The sequence below is a fragment of the Kogia breviceps genome, chromosome 4 (assembly GCF_026419965.1).
Source record: "Kogia breviceps isolate mKogBre1 chromosome 4, mKogBre1 haplotype 1, whole genome shotgun sequence".
Classification (NCBI taxonomy): domain Eukaryota; kingdom Metazoa; phylum Chordata; class Mammalia; order Artiodactyla; family Physeteridae; genus Kogia; species Kogia breviceps.
Window position 1 is genome coordinate 179,875,859 of NC_081313.1, and position 18,822 is coordinate 179,894,680.

General features: G+C 44.8%; 2 protein-coding genes across 3 annotated transcripts in view; both read left to right on the plus strand.

Moving 5' to 3' along the window:
- LOC131754439 (zinc finger protein 77-like) overlaps positions 1–11,300 on the plus strand; it is a 52,532-nt gene extending 41,232 nt beyond the window's left edge. Inside the window, exon 5 of the transcript XR_010840474.1 lies at positions 11,285–11,300. The gene's annotated coding sequence lies outside the window, so the exon portion shown is untranslated. The remainder of the gene's footprint in view (positions 1–11,284) is intronic.
- LOC131754441 (zinc finger protein 77-like) lies at positions 84–17,887 on the plus strand. Of its 2 annotated transcripts, XM_067033109.1 has the most exons (5): positions 84–236; positions 11,285–11,411; positions 13,456–13,636; positions 14,052–15,664; positions 16,684–17,887. In XM_067033109.1, exons 1-4 carry the CDS (start codon positions 234–236, stop codon positions 15,157–15,159), a joined length of 1,419 nt encoding a protein of 472 aa, XP_066889210.1. In that variant the 5' UTR covers positions 84–233; the 3' UTR covers positions 15,160–15,664; positions 16,684–17,887. The 2 variants fall into 2 exon arrangements, with proteins under 2 accessions (XP_066889210.1, XP_066889211.1); XM_067033110.1 differs by lacking the exon at positions 11,285–11,411 and having other exon boundaries at positions 132–236; positions 16,684–17,554.
- The last annotated feature ends 935 nt before the right edge of the window (positions 17,888–18,822 follow it).

An 18,822-nucleotide genomic window follows, 5' to 3' on the forward strand; every position in this document is an offset into this window, starting at 1 on the left:
AGTGGGACTAGGAGGACTGTCCATCAAGCCAGGGGCGGGGCAAGGGTTACTGTCCAATCAGAACCCGGGCCCCGGAGAGGGCGGGCGGTGTGCCCGTATCCAGCCCGCGGAAGTTTTTTTGCGCTTGTGCGAACTTGTCCTGCGCGGTCAGGTGTCGCGTCCCCGTCGGTCTCCCCTGCCCAGATCGGAGGGTCTCCCCGAGGACGCTTCGGAGAACCCGGAAGGAGGCACAGATGGTGAGTGCACAGCTCAGGGCCCTAACAGGGAAAAGGCTGGTTCGAACGGTCCGGAACTTGCCGAAAGCGACGGCCGGGCCAGGATCTCCCCGCGTCCCACCCACCCCGGAGTTCCGTCCCGAGTCTCCCCCTCGGCCTCGGGGTGGGTACCCGGGATCCGGACCCGAGTCTCCCCCTCGGCAGCGGGCTGACGACCTGCCGTGTTGAACCGTCTCTGCTCGGGGTACGGGGCGTCCGGACCGAGTCTTTGGCCCCGTGGGGGTCGGAGGGAGGACAGGACTACTCCCGACGCGGGCCGTTAGGCGCTGGGGCGTGGGGGACCCTCCCTGGACCTGAGAGATAAACTCAAGCCTGGACTTGTCAAAGAGACTGTATTGCAAATACTGTTGCGATAGCGCCGAGGCTCGGATCTCAGAGATGTGCCAGCGTCTCCAACCACACAGCAAAGGGCTTTTCTGTGTGAGGAGGGCGAGCAGGAGGGAAGTTGGGCGAGTGAGGGCGGTGCGCGGAGTGCGGGGCCAGCGTGGCTGGACTGGACAGGGCTCCCTGGGTCACCTGTTGTCTGGAGAAGCTGACCAGGGGCTTGTTCGGAACCTCAGTGTTGCTCGGACGTGGGGCGACACCCCGTCCAAGGAACCTGTGGGGAGAAGTCTGACGATGTGGGGTAAGAAACGGAACACAGAGAACTTGGTCAAGCCCAAATGTGTGGGCAGGAGGGCCGGATCTCCTGGTGTCAAAAATAAAATGTCAAAGTGGGGCTGGCCCCTGAATACATGCAGGGAGCATCACAGAGTGTCTTTGTACTCTGGGAATAGATTCACAGTGACCTTGCCTCCAGGCCGACCCCTGAATCAGGAGGTCCCCAGGCCCTCCTGTCTCATGTGGAACAGTAATCAGTATTGAGCTCTTTTTGGGGTCTTAGGAATTGCAACTTTGGGGACCCAGATTTGAGTTGATGGAATACAGTTTATGTTTTTGAGGCATAAGAAAGAAAATTTAAGCATAACATTACTCTCTGCCCTTATTGGCCCCCCCCTAATGTGCATTGTGCATCTGCATTATACATTAACTAGACCTTCTCAAAGGTAGGAATGTCTGCTCCACCAGAAAGATCAAATTTTTTTCCTCGTTCTGCCACCAGCAATGTAATTCCAAGATAACATACCTTTCCTAATCCTGTCAGTGGTCATGCTGATCTGCTGCAGATCTAGACTATGTATTTTTGGTGAACCTTATGTGAGATGTCATTGTGTCATTTTGATATATGCTCCTTTGTCTCAAAAATGTATATGATGGCCTTAGACTTCTAGTAAGTGGAACAGCCCTCTGAGTTTTATGAGAGACTGTCTCCTGGGTTATAATCCTCACATAGGCTTAAACAAAATTTTCTATTTTCTCTTTTAGATCGACTATTCATTAATTTTTCATCAACAGTGTAACACTGTTGTAGGGAGGAGAAAGAGGAGAAAGAATAACAGACTTATTAAAGGAAAAGCCACAGGGTTGTTAAAGTTGCCTGGCATGAATTATGATAGACTGACATAGGGAATGAAATAGTTGTCCTTAAGGAATAGGCTGTCACGTGTTATTTCGGGGAAGAGTCCAATAAGTATCTTGACTTTCTGGGTCATTGGGCAGATGTTCTGGATGCCTGCGTTAAGGCAGTAAGTGGTCAAAAGTTCAGATTCCATCTGGGCTGAGACCTGCATAAGGCCTACTTCCTCAGTGGCCTCCTGCCTCCATTTTAGAGTGGTCTCTTAGCAATACTGACTCCATTTTGATTTTCCTTTCACACCTGTCCCCTGCTGTCCTGGCTCCCGGACTTAGGGGGGGCAGCCCTGGACAGGGGGCACTGAGGGGAACTGAGTGGCACATTTCTGTTCAGGAGAAGGGGACAGCAAGCTGTGGGCTGATGCTGTGTCTGTCTGGCCAGGAGTACATTCGGCTTAGAGTCCACCAGGGCAGCCAGGTCTGGCGCCCCATAGAAAGCCGGGCAGTAAAGGGCTGAAGCCAGTCACCCGCACTTCCGCCCTGCTCCGTCACGTGACCTACAGCCCGCCCTTCATTCAGAATCCAGGCCTGCACCCGTTGTCAATCAGGGCCCAAAAAAGGGGTGTGCCCAGGGACCCGTCCAATTAAGGTGCGAAGGCTTGGAGCATCATCGAATCAGAGACGGGGCGGGCGCATTCGCCTACGTGGTGACGTCGCTCTTAGCCGCCCGGGCGTTCCGTCGCACCTACTTCAGGGGACCTCAGGTGTACCGTCGCTGTCGCTCTAACCTGCCGGAGCTGTTGGGCTGCAGGGCCGCGGGGAGGACGACCTGAATGCGCGGAGAGGGGCTGAAATGGTGAGTGCGTGGGGCTGGCGCCGAGACCAGCTGGAGCTGGTTCGAATGGGCCGGAAGTGGCAGAAGGATAGGACTCCCTGACCCCGGTCCGGACCCTAGTTTCCACCCTCGACCGCGTCGCGCGGTCCCGGGGTTCTGTCCGGTCCTCGCGTGGGGTCTCGGATCCCAACTCGGGTCTCCGCCCTCGACCGCAACGTGGGATCCTGTGAGTTCCGACCCACTCCCTGTCCCGGTGGGTGTCTGAGCGAGGACGGGGCGAGCCCCCGGAGCGGGCGATCAGGCGCTGGGGTCCCGCCCTGCACCTGACAGATGATGTCAAGTCCAGGGTTGGTCAGGGAGAGTGTTTTGCAGTTAATGTTGCGATAGGGCCGAGGCTCGGATCTCAGGGATGTGCCAGCGTCTCCAACCACACAGCAATGGGCTTTTCTCTTCTGTGAGAGGAGGATGAGAGGAAGGCGGATTGACAGAACCGGAGGTCCTGTGGTCAGGGCGTCCTCGGCCCAGGTGAGAGGGGATTTGCTCTGCAGCTCAGTGATGCTCAGTTTGGGAGGTGTAGCGAGGAGTGACCCAGAGTCAGGGGCATTTGGGAAGAGAAGCCTGAGTAAAGTTTAGGTAAAAAATGGATGTTGAGTTTAAAAATAAGTTATTTAGTAGGAAAAATGGATTTATTTGGGAACAGCAAAAAATTGCAATTCAGGAGAGACAAGGTATAGCAAAAGCCATAGGCAAGTACAACAGACTCATTTATTGGCGAAAGAGGAGGGAGTTGGGAGGTGTTGTATTGATGTAAAGTCCGTGGAGAGATGGAGAATTCAGGTTGATGCTGGTTTCTCATTGGCTAGTTGCTGGGGTAGCCAGTTTCTTGAGAAGATGCAATGTATGTACATCTTTTTCTGTTGAGGCCTGTAATTGTTGAATCTTTCATGTTTTCAATTTTTCTGTTGGGGACTGTAATTGACATTTCTTCCTGTAATTGATGTCAAGTGGTACTGGGTGAGGCTCTCCCTTCCGCACCCACCCCCACTTCTATTTAGTGTGTTTTCTCTTTTTTAATTTTCACAAGGGCCGTTGAGAACACTTGGTAAACCCTGTGGCATTAAAAAAATTACAAACTTTACAACAAGAGACCTTTATTCAAATGAGTTCCTGCAGGGGGAGAAGGGTCTGTTGCACCAGGCACAGGGGGCTCTGCAGGAAGGGAGACATGTGAACCTAAGATCTGCAAACATCTCAAGCGTTGGGCAAAGAGAGTTTTTCTCTTAAACAGCGGAGTAAACAACACCAGGACGGACCAGGTGTGATGCTCGGATAGCAGATCCCTGAGGCCAGCCTGTCCTTAGGGGTCTGTCTGCTGGCTGCGGTGAGGCCAGGTCAGGGGGAAGGAGAGGAGCTGAACCAAACTTTTGCCAACAAGCATTTGTTCTGCTTGGTCAGTGGGGGGAACAGTTCCGCTAATCACTGATGAGGTGGAGATGGGTCTTTGAGGGGACTGCGTCTGGCCTTGTCCTGGATAAACAAAGGGCCTCCGTGTGAGTCTTATCTGAGTCAGGTGGGGCACGAGTGCGGTTTCTTGCATCCTGCCATCTTCCAAACACCAAAGGGTGGGGAGTCCTTTCACCTTCCATCGAAGTTTCCAGGAGCACAGGGCGTAGGGAGGCAGGGCTTAGGGAGGGTTCAGCATTGTCCCCTGACACCTGTGAGCTGCCTCCTCTGGGTCCAGCTCAGCACTAATAGCTTCCCCTAATCCAGCTTCCGGTTTCAGCAAGTGTAAAATTATGCATTCTTTCTGCCTGGTTTCTTCTCCTTAGTGAGGGTAGTAAGCATCTTAGGTCTTTGCCTTTTCCTGACGACTCGTGTTATTCCAGGCTTTTGGGCCTTAACCAGAGATGCCTCTGGGGACAAGTGTCTCAGTACAGAAAATGTTTTCTCTTCCATTAGAATTTCAGGAAATGGGACTTCCCTGGTGGCGCAGTGGTTAAGAATCCGCCTGCCAATGCAGGGGACACGGGTTCAAGCCCTGGTCCGGGAAGATCCCACGTGCCACGGAGCAACTAAGCCTGTGCACCACAACTGCTCAGCCTGCGAGCCACAGCTACAGAAGCCCGCGCGCCGAGAGTCTGTGTTCCGCAGCAAGAGAAGTCACCGCAATGAGAAGCCTGTGCACTGCAGCGAAGAGTAGCCCCCGCTCGCTGCAACTAGAGAAAAGCCCATGTGCAGCAACGAAGACCCAATACAGCCTAAAATAAATAAATAAATAAATTTATTATTATTTTTTAAAATTAATTTATTTATTTTGGGGTGTGTTGGGTCTTCGTTTCTGTGCGAGGGCTTTCTCTGGTTGCGGTGAGCGGGGGCCACTCTTCATCGCGGTGCACGGGCCTCTCACTGTCGTGGCCTCTCTTGTTGCGGAGCACAGGCTCCAGACGTGCAGGCTCAGTAGTTGTGGCTCACGGGCCTAGTTGCTCCACGGCATGTGGGATCTTCCCAGACCAGGGCTCGAACCCGTGTCCCCTGCATTGGCAGGCAGATTCTCAACCACCGCGCCACCAGAGAAGCCCAATAAATTTATTTTTTTAAAAAAAGAGCAAAGAATTTTAGGAAATGCAGGCAGTCCCACCCCTTCATGTGAAATGGGTGGAGAGATGGATTTTAAAAATTGAGAGAAATTGTAATGACTCTTCCATGCAAGGTGCAGAGTTCTGACACTGTCTGAATCTGGTCCACTAACTGTTATTACCTGGACAACAGAGATGAATGGAAATTCTGTGGCATGTGACCAGTGCTACTGAGACTTGCTCACTTCTGATTAGATGAGTTACAGCTTGTCATCATGAGGATATTAGCGAACTGACGCCTGTCTTCCGAAAGAGGTGAGCAGTCACCAGCTGCTCAAACCAGAAAAGTGCCCTAGAATTTCCCTCTCCTACATTATCCATGAACACAGGAGGAAGTAGCGATCCTGCAGGTTCTCATTTACACACTGAGACAGGGGTCTTCGTCTCCTGTAAATGACCCACGGTGCTTGAAGCAGGTGCATCATCTGGGGCGGGGACAAGCTGGGCCTGTGAGGGAGGTGAAGGAAGGTGCTCTGGGCCCTTGCTGCCACCCCTCCCCACACATGTGGCCTCCACACCGTAGAACCACCACAGAAGGAGGTGTGTATGGCATGAGCGTGGGGGAGGGGATCCACCTGCAGAAGGGCTGGGGGTGGTTTGTCAGCTGAGGCTGTGTTGCCCTCAGCTGTTTCCTGACCTTTGCTTTTGGGCTCATCCAAGGAGTTGGTGGATTGAGTGTGATGTGTGCACCCTGAGTGCGTCTGTGATGGTCAGACATGGGGAGGGCTCCTTGGGCTCAACTGCTGTTGAGAGGGTCAATGAATTAGAGAGTTTCTCTGGGTCAGAACTTCAACTTGAGCGTTTCCTCCTGGGTGAGAATTGAGGCCCAGAGGAGGGGGCATTCCTACACTGAGGTGGAGCTCAGTCCTTCCCCCTACCCTGGGGGTACCCATCTAGCTCGGATGGCTTTGACCTTCTGACTTGGGGTTTCCCTTGTGCACCGTGGGCAGCAAACTGGTGATCTGAGTGGCTCACACTTGGCTGCTCTTCTCTTTTGTGTCCCCCTCGGTACAGTGTTCTGCCCTGTGACTCAGTGTGCAAGCAAGCATGTAAGACAGTTTTGTTCCATTACTTGAAAGTATAGGGTTGTTTCGTTTTTATAGATTTCACCAGTTTTATATGTATGTGTATGTGTGTGTGTACAGTTTTATCATGTGTACATGTGCATAGCCATCACCACAATCAAGATACAGCACGATTCTATCACTACAGAGATAGCTCCTGCTATCCCTTTATAGTCACACAAACCCCACTTCCTTCTTCCCCTCACCCCTAACTTCTGACAACCACTCATCTGTTCTTCATTTCTATAATTCTTCTAGTAGTTTTTAAAAATTTTATTTGGTTGCACCGGGTCTTAGTTGCAGCAGGCAGGCTCCTTAGTTGTGGCATGCAAACTCTTAGTTGCGGCATGCATGTGGGATCTAGTTCCCTGACCAGGGATTGAACCTGGGCTCCCTGCATTGGGAGCATGGAGTCCTATCCACTGTGCCACCAGGGAAGTCCCTCTTCTAGTAATTTTCTATTGCATACTTTTTTCCACTCTTTCTGGGACTCCAGTGTTTCTAATATTTTATCTTTTGTGTTTGTCCCACAGGTCACTAAGTCTCTTTCATTTTTTTTTTTTGGTCTATTTTCTCTCTGTTGTTCAGATTGGGTAGATTCTGATGTTCTACCTTAAAGTTGACTGATTCTTTCCTCTGTCATATTCATTCTGTATTGAAACCATCCAGTTTTTTAGTTCAATTATTGTATTTTTCAGTTCTAAAATATCCATTTGGTTCTTCTTTGTATCTTTTCTTTCTTTGCTGAGACTTTCAATTTTTTATTTGTTTCAGGTGTGTTTGTAATTACTCACTGAAGTATTTTTCAGTGGCTTTAAAATCCTTGTCAGATAATGTCATATGTGATTTTGGTGTTGATGTCTGTTGATTGTTGTTTTTTGTTTGTTTGTTTTATTATTATTTGGCTGCATCGGGTCTTAGTTGTGGCACACGGATCTTCGTTGCGGCGCATGGGCTTTTCCTTGTGGCGTGTGGGCTTATTTGCCCTGCGGCATGTGGGATCTTAGTTCCCCCACCAGGGATCCAACCCGCGTCCTCTGCATTAGAAGCCGGATTCTTTACCACTGGACCACCAGGGAAGTCCCTTGCATTTCAGTTTTTGTTGCACTTTGCAGATACTGCGATGTTTGCAAATTGAAGGTGTTGTACAACCCTGCATCTGAGCAAGTCTGTCGGTGCCATTTTCAAAGAGTATTTGCTCACTGATGGTCAGCATTTTTTAGCAATAGTGTTTTTTAATGTATGTACAAGGTTTTTTAGACATGTCTGTTGAACACTTAAAAGACTATGTGACTTTTACCTGTCCAGGGAAGCCAAAACATTTGTGTAATTCACTTTATTGCAATATTTCCTTTACTGTGGTGCTCTGGAATTAAACCCACAGTGTTGCCAAGGCCTGCATGTATTTTTTCCTGGTAAAATGATGCCATTAGTTTCCTCTATTAATGATTTTAAAACTCAAGCATGTACTGCAGGTCAGCATTAGAGCGATTTCTACGTCTATTATTACCATGAGATCAGGGTGAGAAATACATTTGGATATTTGAAAAGACTCTCTGAGCAGAAACAAGACTTGAAATGTGGTTTTATGATAAACCATTCAGAAGACCTCAGTCACCCAATACTAAAAACACTGAACAGAAGGTAAACAGGCACTAAGCTCATTGTCTCCAGCGCGTGACATGTGACATATTAAGGCATCTTTTGCTCCCGTCCTGGTATATGCAGCAGAGAGATAGGCTTTAAATGGGAACCAGCACTTCTGCTCAAATGCATTGGGCAGATTTATTTTTTATATTCTTCCATTCCACACACCCTGAAAGCTCTCACGATGAAGCGCTTCTTGACCCAGAGCAACCCAACGGTGTACACAGATATCTGTTTAGTAAAGAGGAGCAGTTCCCCGTTGAACAGTAGGAAGGAATGACAAGAAGATTATGTAAAAAAGTTCCAAGACTGGCATTTCAGTTGCTCTCAAGAAATGTATGCTTCAGTGATAAGGAGATAGATGAGCTGAAGACTTAACTAAAGATGAGATTCTATTAATATGGATCCTGCGGGGGAATAATTGTTCATCGGTATTTTGCTCCATTGGGATGAGAGTTTGAAAAGCACTTCATACGCCTTAAAAAACAAAAATCACATCCACTAGAATAAGATCATTTAACTTAATACTAATTATTTATTATTTCCCGTATTCGTCCATTTTCGAAGCTCAACAGGCTCCATAAAGTATACTGAAGAGTGACCCGTTCAGCTGTTATTAAGGCAGGTGCGTGGAAATAGTGTACTAGAGCTACATCTTTCATGAACTGTCAGCTTGCAACATTATCCCCCCAAGAATGGTATCAAAAATTGTGCTTTATGGAAACCTCCCTCCATACTAGGAAAGACTATGAAAGATTTTGAGCCCGGTTCCTTTTTGAAAAGACAGTCTTTCCTAATCTCCAAGACTGAGCATCGTTCATCATCTTTAGGGCCAGTCGTGTTTAAAGGCTTCACATCCACTCAGCCCATCCCCGGGAGCTGCCGCTTGCCGAGCCGTGTTATCTGCTAGCTCTTCATTCTGGGCTTTTGAAAGTGGTTTTTGTTTTGTCTTTTTTCTTTCTCGATGGGGCCGTTTTAGGAGTTTCAACAAGGATGATCAGGCTTATGGATGGTGCAGGGTATTGATCAAGAGCAATAAAAATCTTTTCTCCAGGAGCTCTCCTTGGTGGGTGGAGACAGTCCGTAGGTAACGACGGTTCCAAGTTGAACGTGACTGGCCCACTCTGCTTTCAGCTCACACATGGTGGAATGTGCGGTGTTACTTCTCTCCAGGAAATCTCTGTTATAAGGCAGTTTGGGGAATCACCATTTTCAGCCCGTAGTCTTGAAAGAAAACCAGACTGAATTTTCGTCTCCTGTAGAAATAGATCATGCATCAAGTTCCATCTCTGGGCACTTGTTGCGTCCTTGACAATTGGTTTGTGATATCTCCTCAACCTACAGGATCTCTGAAACGTTTGTAATTTTGTTCCTTAAGCAGTTCATATTCTTTTATTTGCCCAAGTTCTGGTGCTTTTGAATAAAATTGCCATTAGATTAAGAAGAACATGTTTTTAGCTAGTCTGAAATTATTTTTTAAACAGTTTTTATTGAGGTATAATTTATGAACCGTAAGGTTTCCTGGTTTAAACTGTAAAATTCAAGAGTGTTAGAATGTTTACTGGATTGTGCAACCGTCCTCATATTCTAATTTTAGATATTTTTATCACCCAAAAGAACTTGTACCTGCTGGCAGTCACCGCTCATTCCAAGCCTCCGCCCACCCTTGGTCTAGGCAGTTTATTAATCTAATTTCTGTCTCTATAGATTTGTTCATTCTGTACATTTCACATAAATGATATGATACTGCCTGTGGGCTTTCGTGAATCCTGTTAATGTTTTTAAAGTTCATTGATTTTGTGTCGTGGATTACTACTTCATTCCTCTCTCTTGTTGCAAATAATATTCCATTGTGAGGTTACTGTGTTTGCTTATCCAAATCAGTTGATAACCCTTTGAGTTGTTTCCACTTTTTGGCTGTCACGAATCATGCTGCTGTAAACATCTGTGTATTACTTTTGGGGTTTTAAAAAATATTTATTTATTTATTTGGCTGCATCAGGTCTTAGTTGTGACAGGTGGGATCTTCTTCGTTGCAGCACACGGACTTAGTTGCCCCTCAGTGTGTGGGATCTTAGTTCCCCGACCAGGGCTCGAGCCTGCGTCCCCTGCATTGGAAGGCAGATTCTTAACCACTGGACCACCAGGGAAGTCCCTGTGTATTAGTTTTTATGTTGGTGTTTGCTTTCACCTCTCTTGGGCAGATAGATACCTAGGGTGGAATTGCTGTGTTATATGGTGACACTGTTTATCATTTTGAGGATCTGCTGGACTGTCTTCCAAAGTGGCTTCATTTTACCTTCCCACCAGCAGTTTGTAAGGTTCCAACTTTCCCACATCCTCGCCAGCATCTGCTTGTCTGTCTTGTAGCCTTCTTAGTGGGTAGGAAGAGGTGTATCTGCTTGTCGTTTTCATTTGCACTTCCCTGATGACTAATGTCCCATACTTTCAGGTGTGTGATTAGGAAAACCCCAGTTGCAGCCCCGGGTGAGGTAGCCTTGACTTCTTTGTAGCTGATGTAGTAGGATATTTTATCATTTCAATTTTCGGAATATATTTTTAATTAAAATTCTAATTGATAAAGATAGTTTGCTTTATATTTCAAGGGTGTAGAGCCATACCATATTGTCCAAAAAAATTAATTTCGTGATTTTTCTCTGTGTTAAAGTCATCTTTGGCTCTAGTGCCATGAGATCCTTCTATGACTCTTCTTCGTGGGGCATTATTCTTGATTTCTTGATTTATCTGAGAGGCCCTGCTGGCTTGATAGATCCCTCAGGACCCAGGCCTCCTCTTACCCCACAGCTGTCCCAGGCCCTGGGCCCTGGCCTGTGTCTGTGCCCTCAGTGTCCACCTCATCCTGGCAGGGGGTTCATGTCTATACCTCTGTCGGATATGAGGGGACTGGCCCAGGCTTTTACATGCTGTTCAGTCCAGGCAAGAGTTGTTCAGATTCAGCGGCCCTGGAAAATCAGTGTTCACGACTTCCTGACAGTCTGCTCCAGTTCTAGGAGGTTCAAGGAAATAACTTATGAGCAGGCTAAGTGTCCATTTCCGTGTCATCTGAATGATGATTTCATTTTCAGTATTTTGTCATACCTCACAGTCTTCTCTATCTCAGTAGAAACCGTTCTTTTTCATTATGTGTGCATGACTGTGTATCAGGTATTGCTGTTACACTTTGCTTCATTTTCCAGCACTTACCATCACTGAGTACAATGCATTTGATTGGCTTGTGTGTGTTCATTTCCCACAAGAGTGTAAGCTCAGGAGTCCTAGGACTTGAGTCCGGTTCCCGACTGTCGGCCTACCCATCCTCCCACACACGGGGGTGAAGAGGGAGCCTTGCTGACACGGAACCTGTGGCTGTTTCAGGACTCGGTGGTCTTTGAGGACGTGGCTGTGAACTTCACGGCGGAGGAGTGGGCTTTGCTGGACCCGGCTCAGCGGAAGCTCTACAGAGATGTGATGCTCGAGACCTTCAGCAACCTGGCCTCCGTGGGTGAGGACGGCTTCCTCCCTGCACTTTGTCTTTAGGGAACAAATATTTCTTACAATGTTCTTTCTTATTGGAACCAAGGAATAGGAATATGTTGAAAAACAGGCAGACGTAGTCCCTACCTTTATAGAACCTACCTAGAGTCAAATAGCTTTTCCATGACCATAAATATTTCTATATTGAATTGATTTTTATTGCTCTTGATCAGAATCCTGAGGCTCCCTAATTGTATGAATGTGAGCGTGGTCTCCAGTGTCACTTTGGGGCAGTGAGAGCGGCGTTATGATTTTCACCCTGTGAAAATTACACTGAGATCAGTACACATTTGACCTGATAATCTTGCTGCAGTTAAACCCAAACTGACCCATCCTCAATGACATGAGGACCAGAGAAGCGGCCCATCTCATGGAGGGCTTGTTGTCCTCCATCCGCCCCATGAGGAGCTTTTCTCCACAAGCAGGACAGCAGCCACACACCATCCCATCTCCCAGTGGCAGCTGGGTCAGTGGAGATAGGCTTCCTCTAGGGTATCTGTGCCTGCGATCACCAAGAGGGCACACCTCTCGGGAGGAGCAAGTTCTGGATGAGGGAGAGATATTTGGACATAACTGTTAGAAACATGACTCTGTCTTTGAGAAGGTGACGTTTGTCATTAACCTGGCTTCCCTGTTGGCCTTTTCATCCATCTTTGCCCACTTGGGAAGTCTTTCTGTAGCTCCTCTTATGAAGGGAGCATTTGGGAGTGTGCATTTTGCCCAGTTCCTGCCTGCTTTGCTTCTGTGAAGTATCTCTTCTGAAGTATTTCTTAGTGAACAGTCTGCCATTTTGACTCATTTTCCCGAGGATGGCTTAAGTTCCAAATAGCTGAGGTCCTCAGAGTTTTTCTTTGTGTGTGTGTTAATTTTGGTTTGGACCCAATTCCAATGTGTGTGTGGGTGTGTGGGTGTTAATTTTGGTTTGGACCCAATTCCATTGTGTGTGTGTGCGTGCGTGCATGTGTGTTAAGGCACCTCAACCATCAAACAATTATTGGACCAGCAGCACATCATAGAATTCAACTCAATCCTGACACTATCTACCCAATGATAGCCACAGATTCCACAGCTTAAGGGTTCAGTCCTTCAAGACTTACTCCATATTCCCCCACTTCAGATGCTAACCTCAAGTCCAGGCTTTTACCTGTCCTCCTGACCAACTGGCTATAAATCAGAGGTTCCCATGACCCTCTCCTTGGGTTCAACTAATTTATTAGTGTAGCTCACAGAACTCAGAGAAACATACTACTTACTAGGTCACAGGTTCATTTTAAAAGGATATAATTCAGGAACAGCCAGATGTAAGAGATGCATAGGGTAAGATTTTGAAAAGGAGTTTCTGTACCTCTCCAGGTGCCAGTCTCCCCACATCTCCACGTGTTCATCAACCCAGAAGCTCTCTGAACTTTTTTTTCATGCCATCATTACATAGGCATGGTTGATGAAATCATTGGCCATTGGCAGTGGATTTGATCTCCAGCCCCTCCCCCATCCCCAGAGGTGTTGGGGTGTCCGGGGGTGTGGGTGGGACTGAAAGTTTCAACCCTTTAATCACGTGGTGTCTCCATTGGCAACCAGCCCCCATACTTCAGTTCTTTCCAACAATTTCTTTCATTAATATAAACCCAATTGGGATGGAAAAGGCTTTTTATGAATAACAAGACACCTAGTTCACCTTTCTGATCCTGAAGCGGTTTCTGGAAATGAGCACAAGAGACCACATATTATTCCATTGCTTTTACTGCTCAGGAAATTCCAAGGGTTTTAGGATCCCCAAGCAGGAAACTGTGGATAAAGACCCAATTTATCTGAGAAATATATGTTGGTCATCTGAATGACCAAATATATATATTTCTGATAAATCACAATATCACACATCTTTTTCCTTCCTTTATAAAATTATTTTACATTTTTGAATAGTCTATGGAAAGTAATCTACATGTGGTCTCTTTTCTTTCCTTTATCCCACCATTTCTTTCCCATGGATTTAATTATGTTACCAATTATTGCAGGTTCTTGCTCTCAAGTTAAAACCAGTAGATCAAGTGCTCATTGGGATACTTTGGAGACTGGACTATGCAGTGAAGAGAAAGTAGTAAGATTCACAAGAAATGATTCCAGGTCTTTTGGGGGAGAAAACTGGGCATTTCATAACATGCAAGATCAGCATCTAACTCAGGAGAGGCGTTTGAGGTGAGTGGCACTCCCACAAGGGGAAGGGGAATCTCGGCAGAGTATTAGACTCACTTGAAATTAAAGAAAAGGTGTAAACTTAGCTAAACAATTGTCTGTTCACAGAATTCTTACAAAACTACTTTTATAAATGTGATGTAGATATGGAGCACCTAAAACTTAATTCAGTAGGTAACACTGGTCAGGAAACCTCATATGTAAAAAACACTGAAAGTTACAGCTCTGCTTGAACCCTCAGCTGGAGCATTAAACTTGTTGCACTTTGTCACAATGCAGGGAGTGCTGAAAACATGCCCATTCATTGAAAATGGCAAATGTGTAGTCAAAATAATAATGAATAACCATCAACAAATCACTAATTCAGAAATCACTTATAATCATTAATCCGTAATACTGTGCTTCCTATTTTGAACAGAAATAATTTGGTGGAGAGTCTCTGTGAAGGTAAAGAAGGTCATCAATGTCTAGAAACCCTGAACCAGATTATAGATCTTCCTGTGCATAAGAGTTATTGGACTGGAATTCAGCCCCATCAATGCGTTAAGTGTGGAAAAGCCTTCAGGGATCATTCTTTCCATAAGATTCAGCAAAGATCTCACCCTGGACACAAACATTATCCATGTGAAGAATACGGGCAAGCCTGCAGCTGTACCTTGTGCCTAAGCCCTCCCAGGGAAACAGACATTTTAGAGAAACCTGAAAAACATCAGGATGCTGGGAGAGCATCTAAGAGATGCGTGAAGAGTGACAGTAGTAAACAGTCTTTAGAGTGTAAGAAGTCTGGAAAAGCTCTCACTTGTCCTTCATCTTTTCAGGAATATGAGAGAGGTCATTATGGACAGAAAATCCACATGTGTGAAGTATGTGGGAAATCCTTCAGTTATTATTGCCAACTTGCACGGCACGTGAGAACTCACACTGGAGAGAAACCCTATGAATGTAAAGAATGTGGAAAGGCTTTCACTCGTATCTCACACTTCCGAGAACATGTGAGAGTGCACACTGGAGAGAAACCCTATGAATGTAAGCAGTGTGGCAAAGCTTTCAGTTGGTGCACTTACCTTCGAGAACACATGAGAACACACAGTGGAGAAAAACCCTATGAATGTAAGCAGTGTGGCAAAGCCTTCCCCTATCTCAAATCCTTGCAAGGACATGTGAGGATACACACTGGAGAGAAACCTTATGTGTGTAAGGAATGTGGGAAATCCTACAGTTGTCCCAAATACTTTAGAAAACATGTGAAAACACACAGTGGAGTAAAACCCTATGAATGTACAGAATGTGAGAAAGCATTCATTACTTCCTCATCCCTTCGAGAACATAAGAAAACACACAGTGAAGAGAAGCCCTATCAGTGTCAGCAGTGTGGGAAGGCCTTCAGGTATCCCAGATCCCTGCAAGGACACATGCTAACCCACAGTGAAGGGAAGCCATATGAATGTCAGCAGTGTGAAAAAGCCTATAGGTGTCTCATATCCCTGCAAAGACACATGAAGACACACACTGGCGAAAAATTATGAATAGAAAAACTATGGGAAAGCCTTCATTCTCCCTTAAAATCTTATAAATGGAGCAGTCACAGGAGAGAAACATTATGAACGGAAAGAATGTGGGGAAACCATCAGCACTTCACTTATTTTATACTTGAAAACTCAGGGTAGACAGAAATTTTTAAATGGAAATAAGTATGATTTTTCCTTTTAAGTGCCTCATCCTGAATAAGGATCCCAGTGTATTAATTTCTAGCCCATGTTAACTGATCTGAACACTTAAGATAATAACTATGCCTCTATGTTCCCATCATCTTTACTACTTATGTTTTGTTATCTTGGACTTTAAATAGTTATGCAGTCATATAATACTGTCTCAATTCCATTACAATGTCTTTTGAACCCAGAGTGAAAGTCTTTTGGGCTTGTGGTTTTTTTCATGTGCAACATGGTATGAGTTTAGATGAAAAAAATTTTTTTAGTGAATTTATTTATTTTTGGCTGCGTTGGGTCTTTGTTGCTGCACACAGGCTTTGTCTAGTTGCAGCGAGTGGGGGCTACTCTTTGTTGCAGTGCACAGGCTTCTCATTGCGGTGGCTTCTCTTGTCGCACAGCATGGGCTCTAGGCGCACAGGCCTCAGTAGCTGTGGCTCGTGGGCTCTAGAGTGCAGGCTCAGTAGTTGTGGAGCACGGGCTTAGTTGTTCTGTGGCATGTGGGATCTTCCCTGACCAGGACTCGAACCTGTGTCCCCTGCATTGGCAAGAGAATTCTTAAGCACTACGCCACTAGGGAAGCCCCTAGATGAAAATATTTTTAATTCTTACTTTGCCTTATGTTCCTAATATGTGATCATGATGTGAGACCTGTGTTGTTGAAAAGTCTTTTCTGGTTCCTGAACGATACTGGAATTTTCTGACTCAGTGTTTATGATCCCCTTAGTTTATATTACTGAAAAGTGTGTCTTCCATGTTTGTTGCTAGTGGATACCATATCTGTGTTCCTCACAGAAATGAGTAATTGTGGAAGGTCTTGGAAGACCTTCTGTCTCATCTGATTATGTTTATTAATTTGGCCTCTCTTCATTGTCCATGATCCTGGGTGGAAACTGCACATGAAACATTGAGTTAAGAAGAGCGACTTGTTGGTGTGAAGTTGAAAGCTACTATCCAGATAGTGCTACTGAATTTTGTTGTAAGCTTGGGCAAGGTGGGAAGCTATATATCCCAGAGTCCTTTTGTTAGTCGTTCTGAGTTAAAGTGTAGGGAAGAAAAAGATGCGTGAGGTCCAGGGCTTCCCTGGTGGTGCAGTGGTTAAGAATCCACCTGCCAATGCAGGGAACACAGGTTCAAGTCCTGGTCTAGGAAGATCCCACATGCCGCGGAGCAGCTAAGCCCGTGCGCCACAACTACTGAGCCTGCACTCTAGAGCCCACGAGCCACAACTACTGAGCCCACATGCCACAGCTACTGAAGCCCATGTGCTTAGGGCCCGTGCTCCGCAACAAGAGAAGCCACGCACTGCAACGAAGAGTGGCCCCTGCTCACCACAACTAGAGAAAGCCCATGCACAGCAGTGAAAACCCAATGCAGCCAAAAGTAAATAAATAAATAGGAAAAAGAACAAGAACTTGGCTGGGCTTTCTGCTTTCCTGGGACATACAAGTTGATGGCGCTCTCTTTGCCTTTTTTGTGAGTGACTGTAGATATCGTGAAGATAATATATTTTGTACCTCCTTGGGGACACTTCCTAAATCCAGGAGGTTGTTCATATTGCCAAAAATATTTACTGCTTCTCCTGGCTGAAACCTGACACGACATTTGAAAGGACTTAATAACTTTAAACCAGAAATTTGGCCAGATTAGAAGCTGATATGCAGAGCCTGAAAGAAAAAAATTTTGTTAGGCCTTTTACCTTAAGTTAAATGTACCCATAGGGAAAGGAGAACATTCCACCAAAGGTGGAGAGGTGGAGCAATGCTTGATATCATTTACAACCCAATTCTTTGAGGAACTGAGAGCAACTGTACTTATCTTACAAATAAAAAAAAAAAAAGCAGCTGTAGAGGCAATCCAATATCTATTTCTTTTTACCAATCCTAAAACCTTCCCTATTTATCTTAAAAAGCTTTTAAGTTATTGGTCTTAGGAAGCCAGAGTCCTTCTTAGAGGAATTTATATCATTTCCCTGTGCCTTTGAGATAAAAAATGTTAACTCCTAATCTAGGCCATATGTTTAAAGTACAAACTTCAGGGATGTATTTGTAATGAGAAGTAAAAGGAAAGGGGGGAAGGTTATTTTCAACTTAGAAAAACAAGAAACCCTTAAAGTGTCTTCTAAGGTCTCTGGATCTGTGTGTTTGTGTATGTCTATGAATGTACATTAAAGATAACAGTGTTTTTTTTACCTCTGGATGGTATTGACAAAATTAATTTATATTGTAAAAGGAGCTCTATTTAATTGCCTTAAAGAAAATAAGCACTTATATAAATTAAATTCACAGAAGTGTAGTGGAAACTAACCAAAATGCTTTTCAGGTTCACATCATCTGGGAGAATATTCACTAGTGAAGCTAATTTGCATTTGTTGGTTTATTTAAAATAGGCATGTCTTTAGAGTTATCAGCATTAAATATAAAAATGTTACTTAGATGCAAGAGGGAGGGGATATGGGGATAAATGTATACATAAGCTGATTGACTTTGTTATACAGCAGCAACTAACACAACAACGTAATGCAATTATACTCCAATAAAGATGTTAAAAAAATTTTTACTTAAGTTTACCTAAAGTCAAATAACTTCACTTTACCGCTTACAAAATTTGTCAGGAAAAAAAGAAACTTGATTTAATTAAATTTTCAAAACTAATCGAAACATAATAGTTGAAAACAAATAAATACATTGCAAGTTAAAAAGGTTTTAGGTGAATTTTCCAAAAGACTCCCCAAGTCTTTTGGTAACCTAGAATCTTAAAGTTTTCCTAAGTTAAATGATGATTTAAGTTAAATACATGGAATATCCAGATCATTTCCAAATAAGAAAAAATACTGAAACATTAGTTACTGAGCATAGGTTTATCCACTTTTTGCTTCCTTTTATGGAGGAATTAAAGATATTCCATTGGTAAAAATGAGGAATTTTCTATGAAACAGCACGTTTCTAGAAAGTATAAAAAGTTCTTGTAAGTCTGACAGTTCTCCAAATGCTAATGTAAAGACAGTTGCTTACTTCTTAGTTCTAATTGTTAAGAATTCTAATTAATACATGTAATTAAAACTACTGAAAATAATTAGGGAAATAATTATATTTTCGAGGAAAGTAAGGTATGTTTTTTGTTTAGAAACAGTATGAGGTATGAGGGAAATGAAAGTGATTTTGTCCTAGGGGACTTCATTGGCGGTCCAGTGGTTAAGACTCCCTGCTTCCACTGCAGGGGGCATGAGTTCCATCCGTGGTGGGGGAACTAAGATCCTGCATGCCATGTGGCACGGCCAAAAAAAGAGAGAAAAACAATTTTTAAAAAAAGAGAAAGTGATTTTGTCCTAAAGTAAAGCTGGTTATTTCCAAGAGAAAGAGAACAAGGGATAAACTAAAATGGACAGAAAATTATAGAAAGTTTGTAAGAATGGAATCAGGGAAAATTTTTGTGTGTGATCAATAAATAAATATAAGAATTTTTAAAATTAGCTTTAAT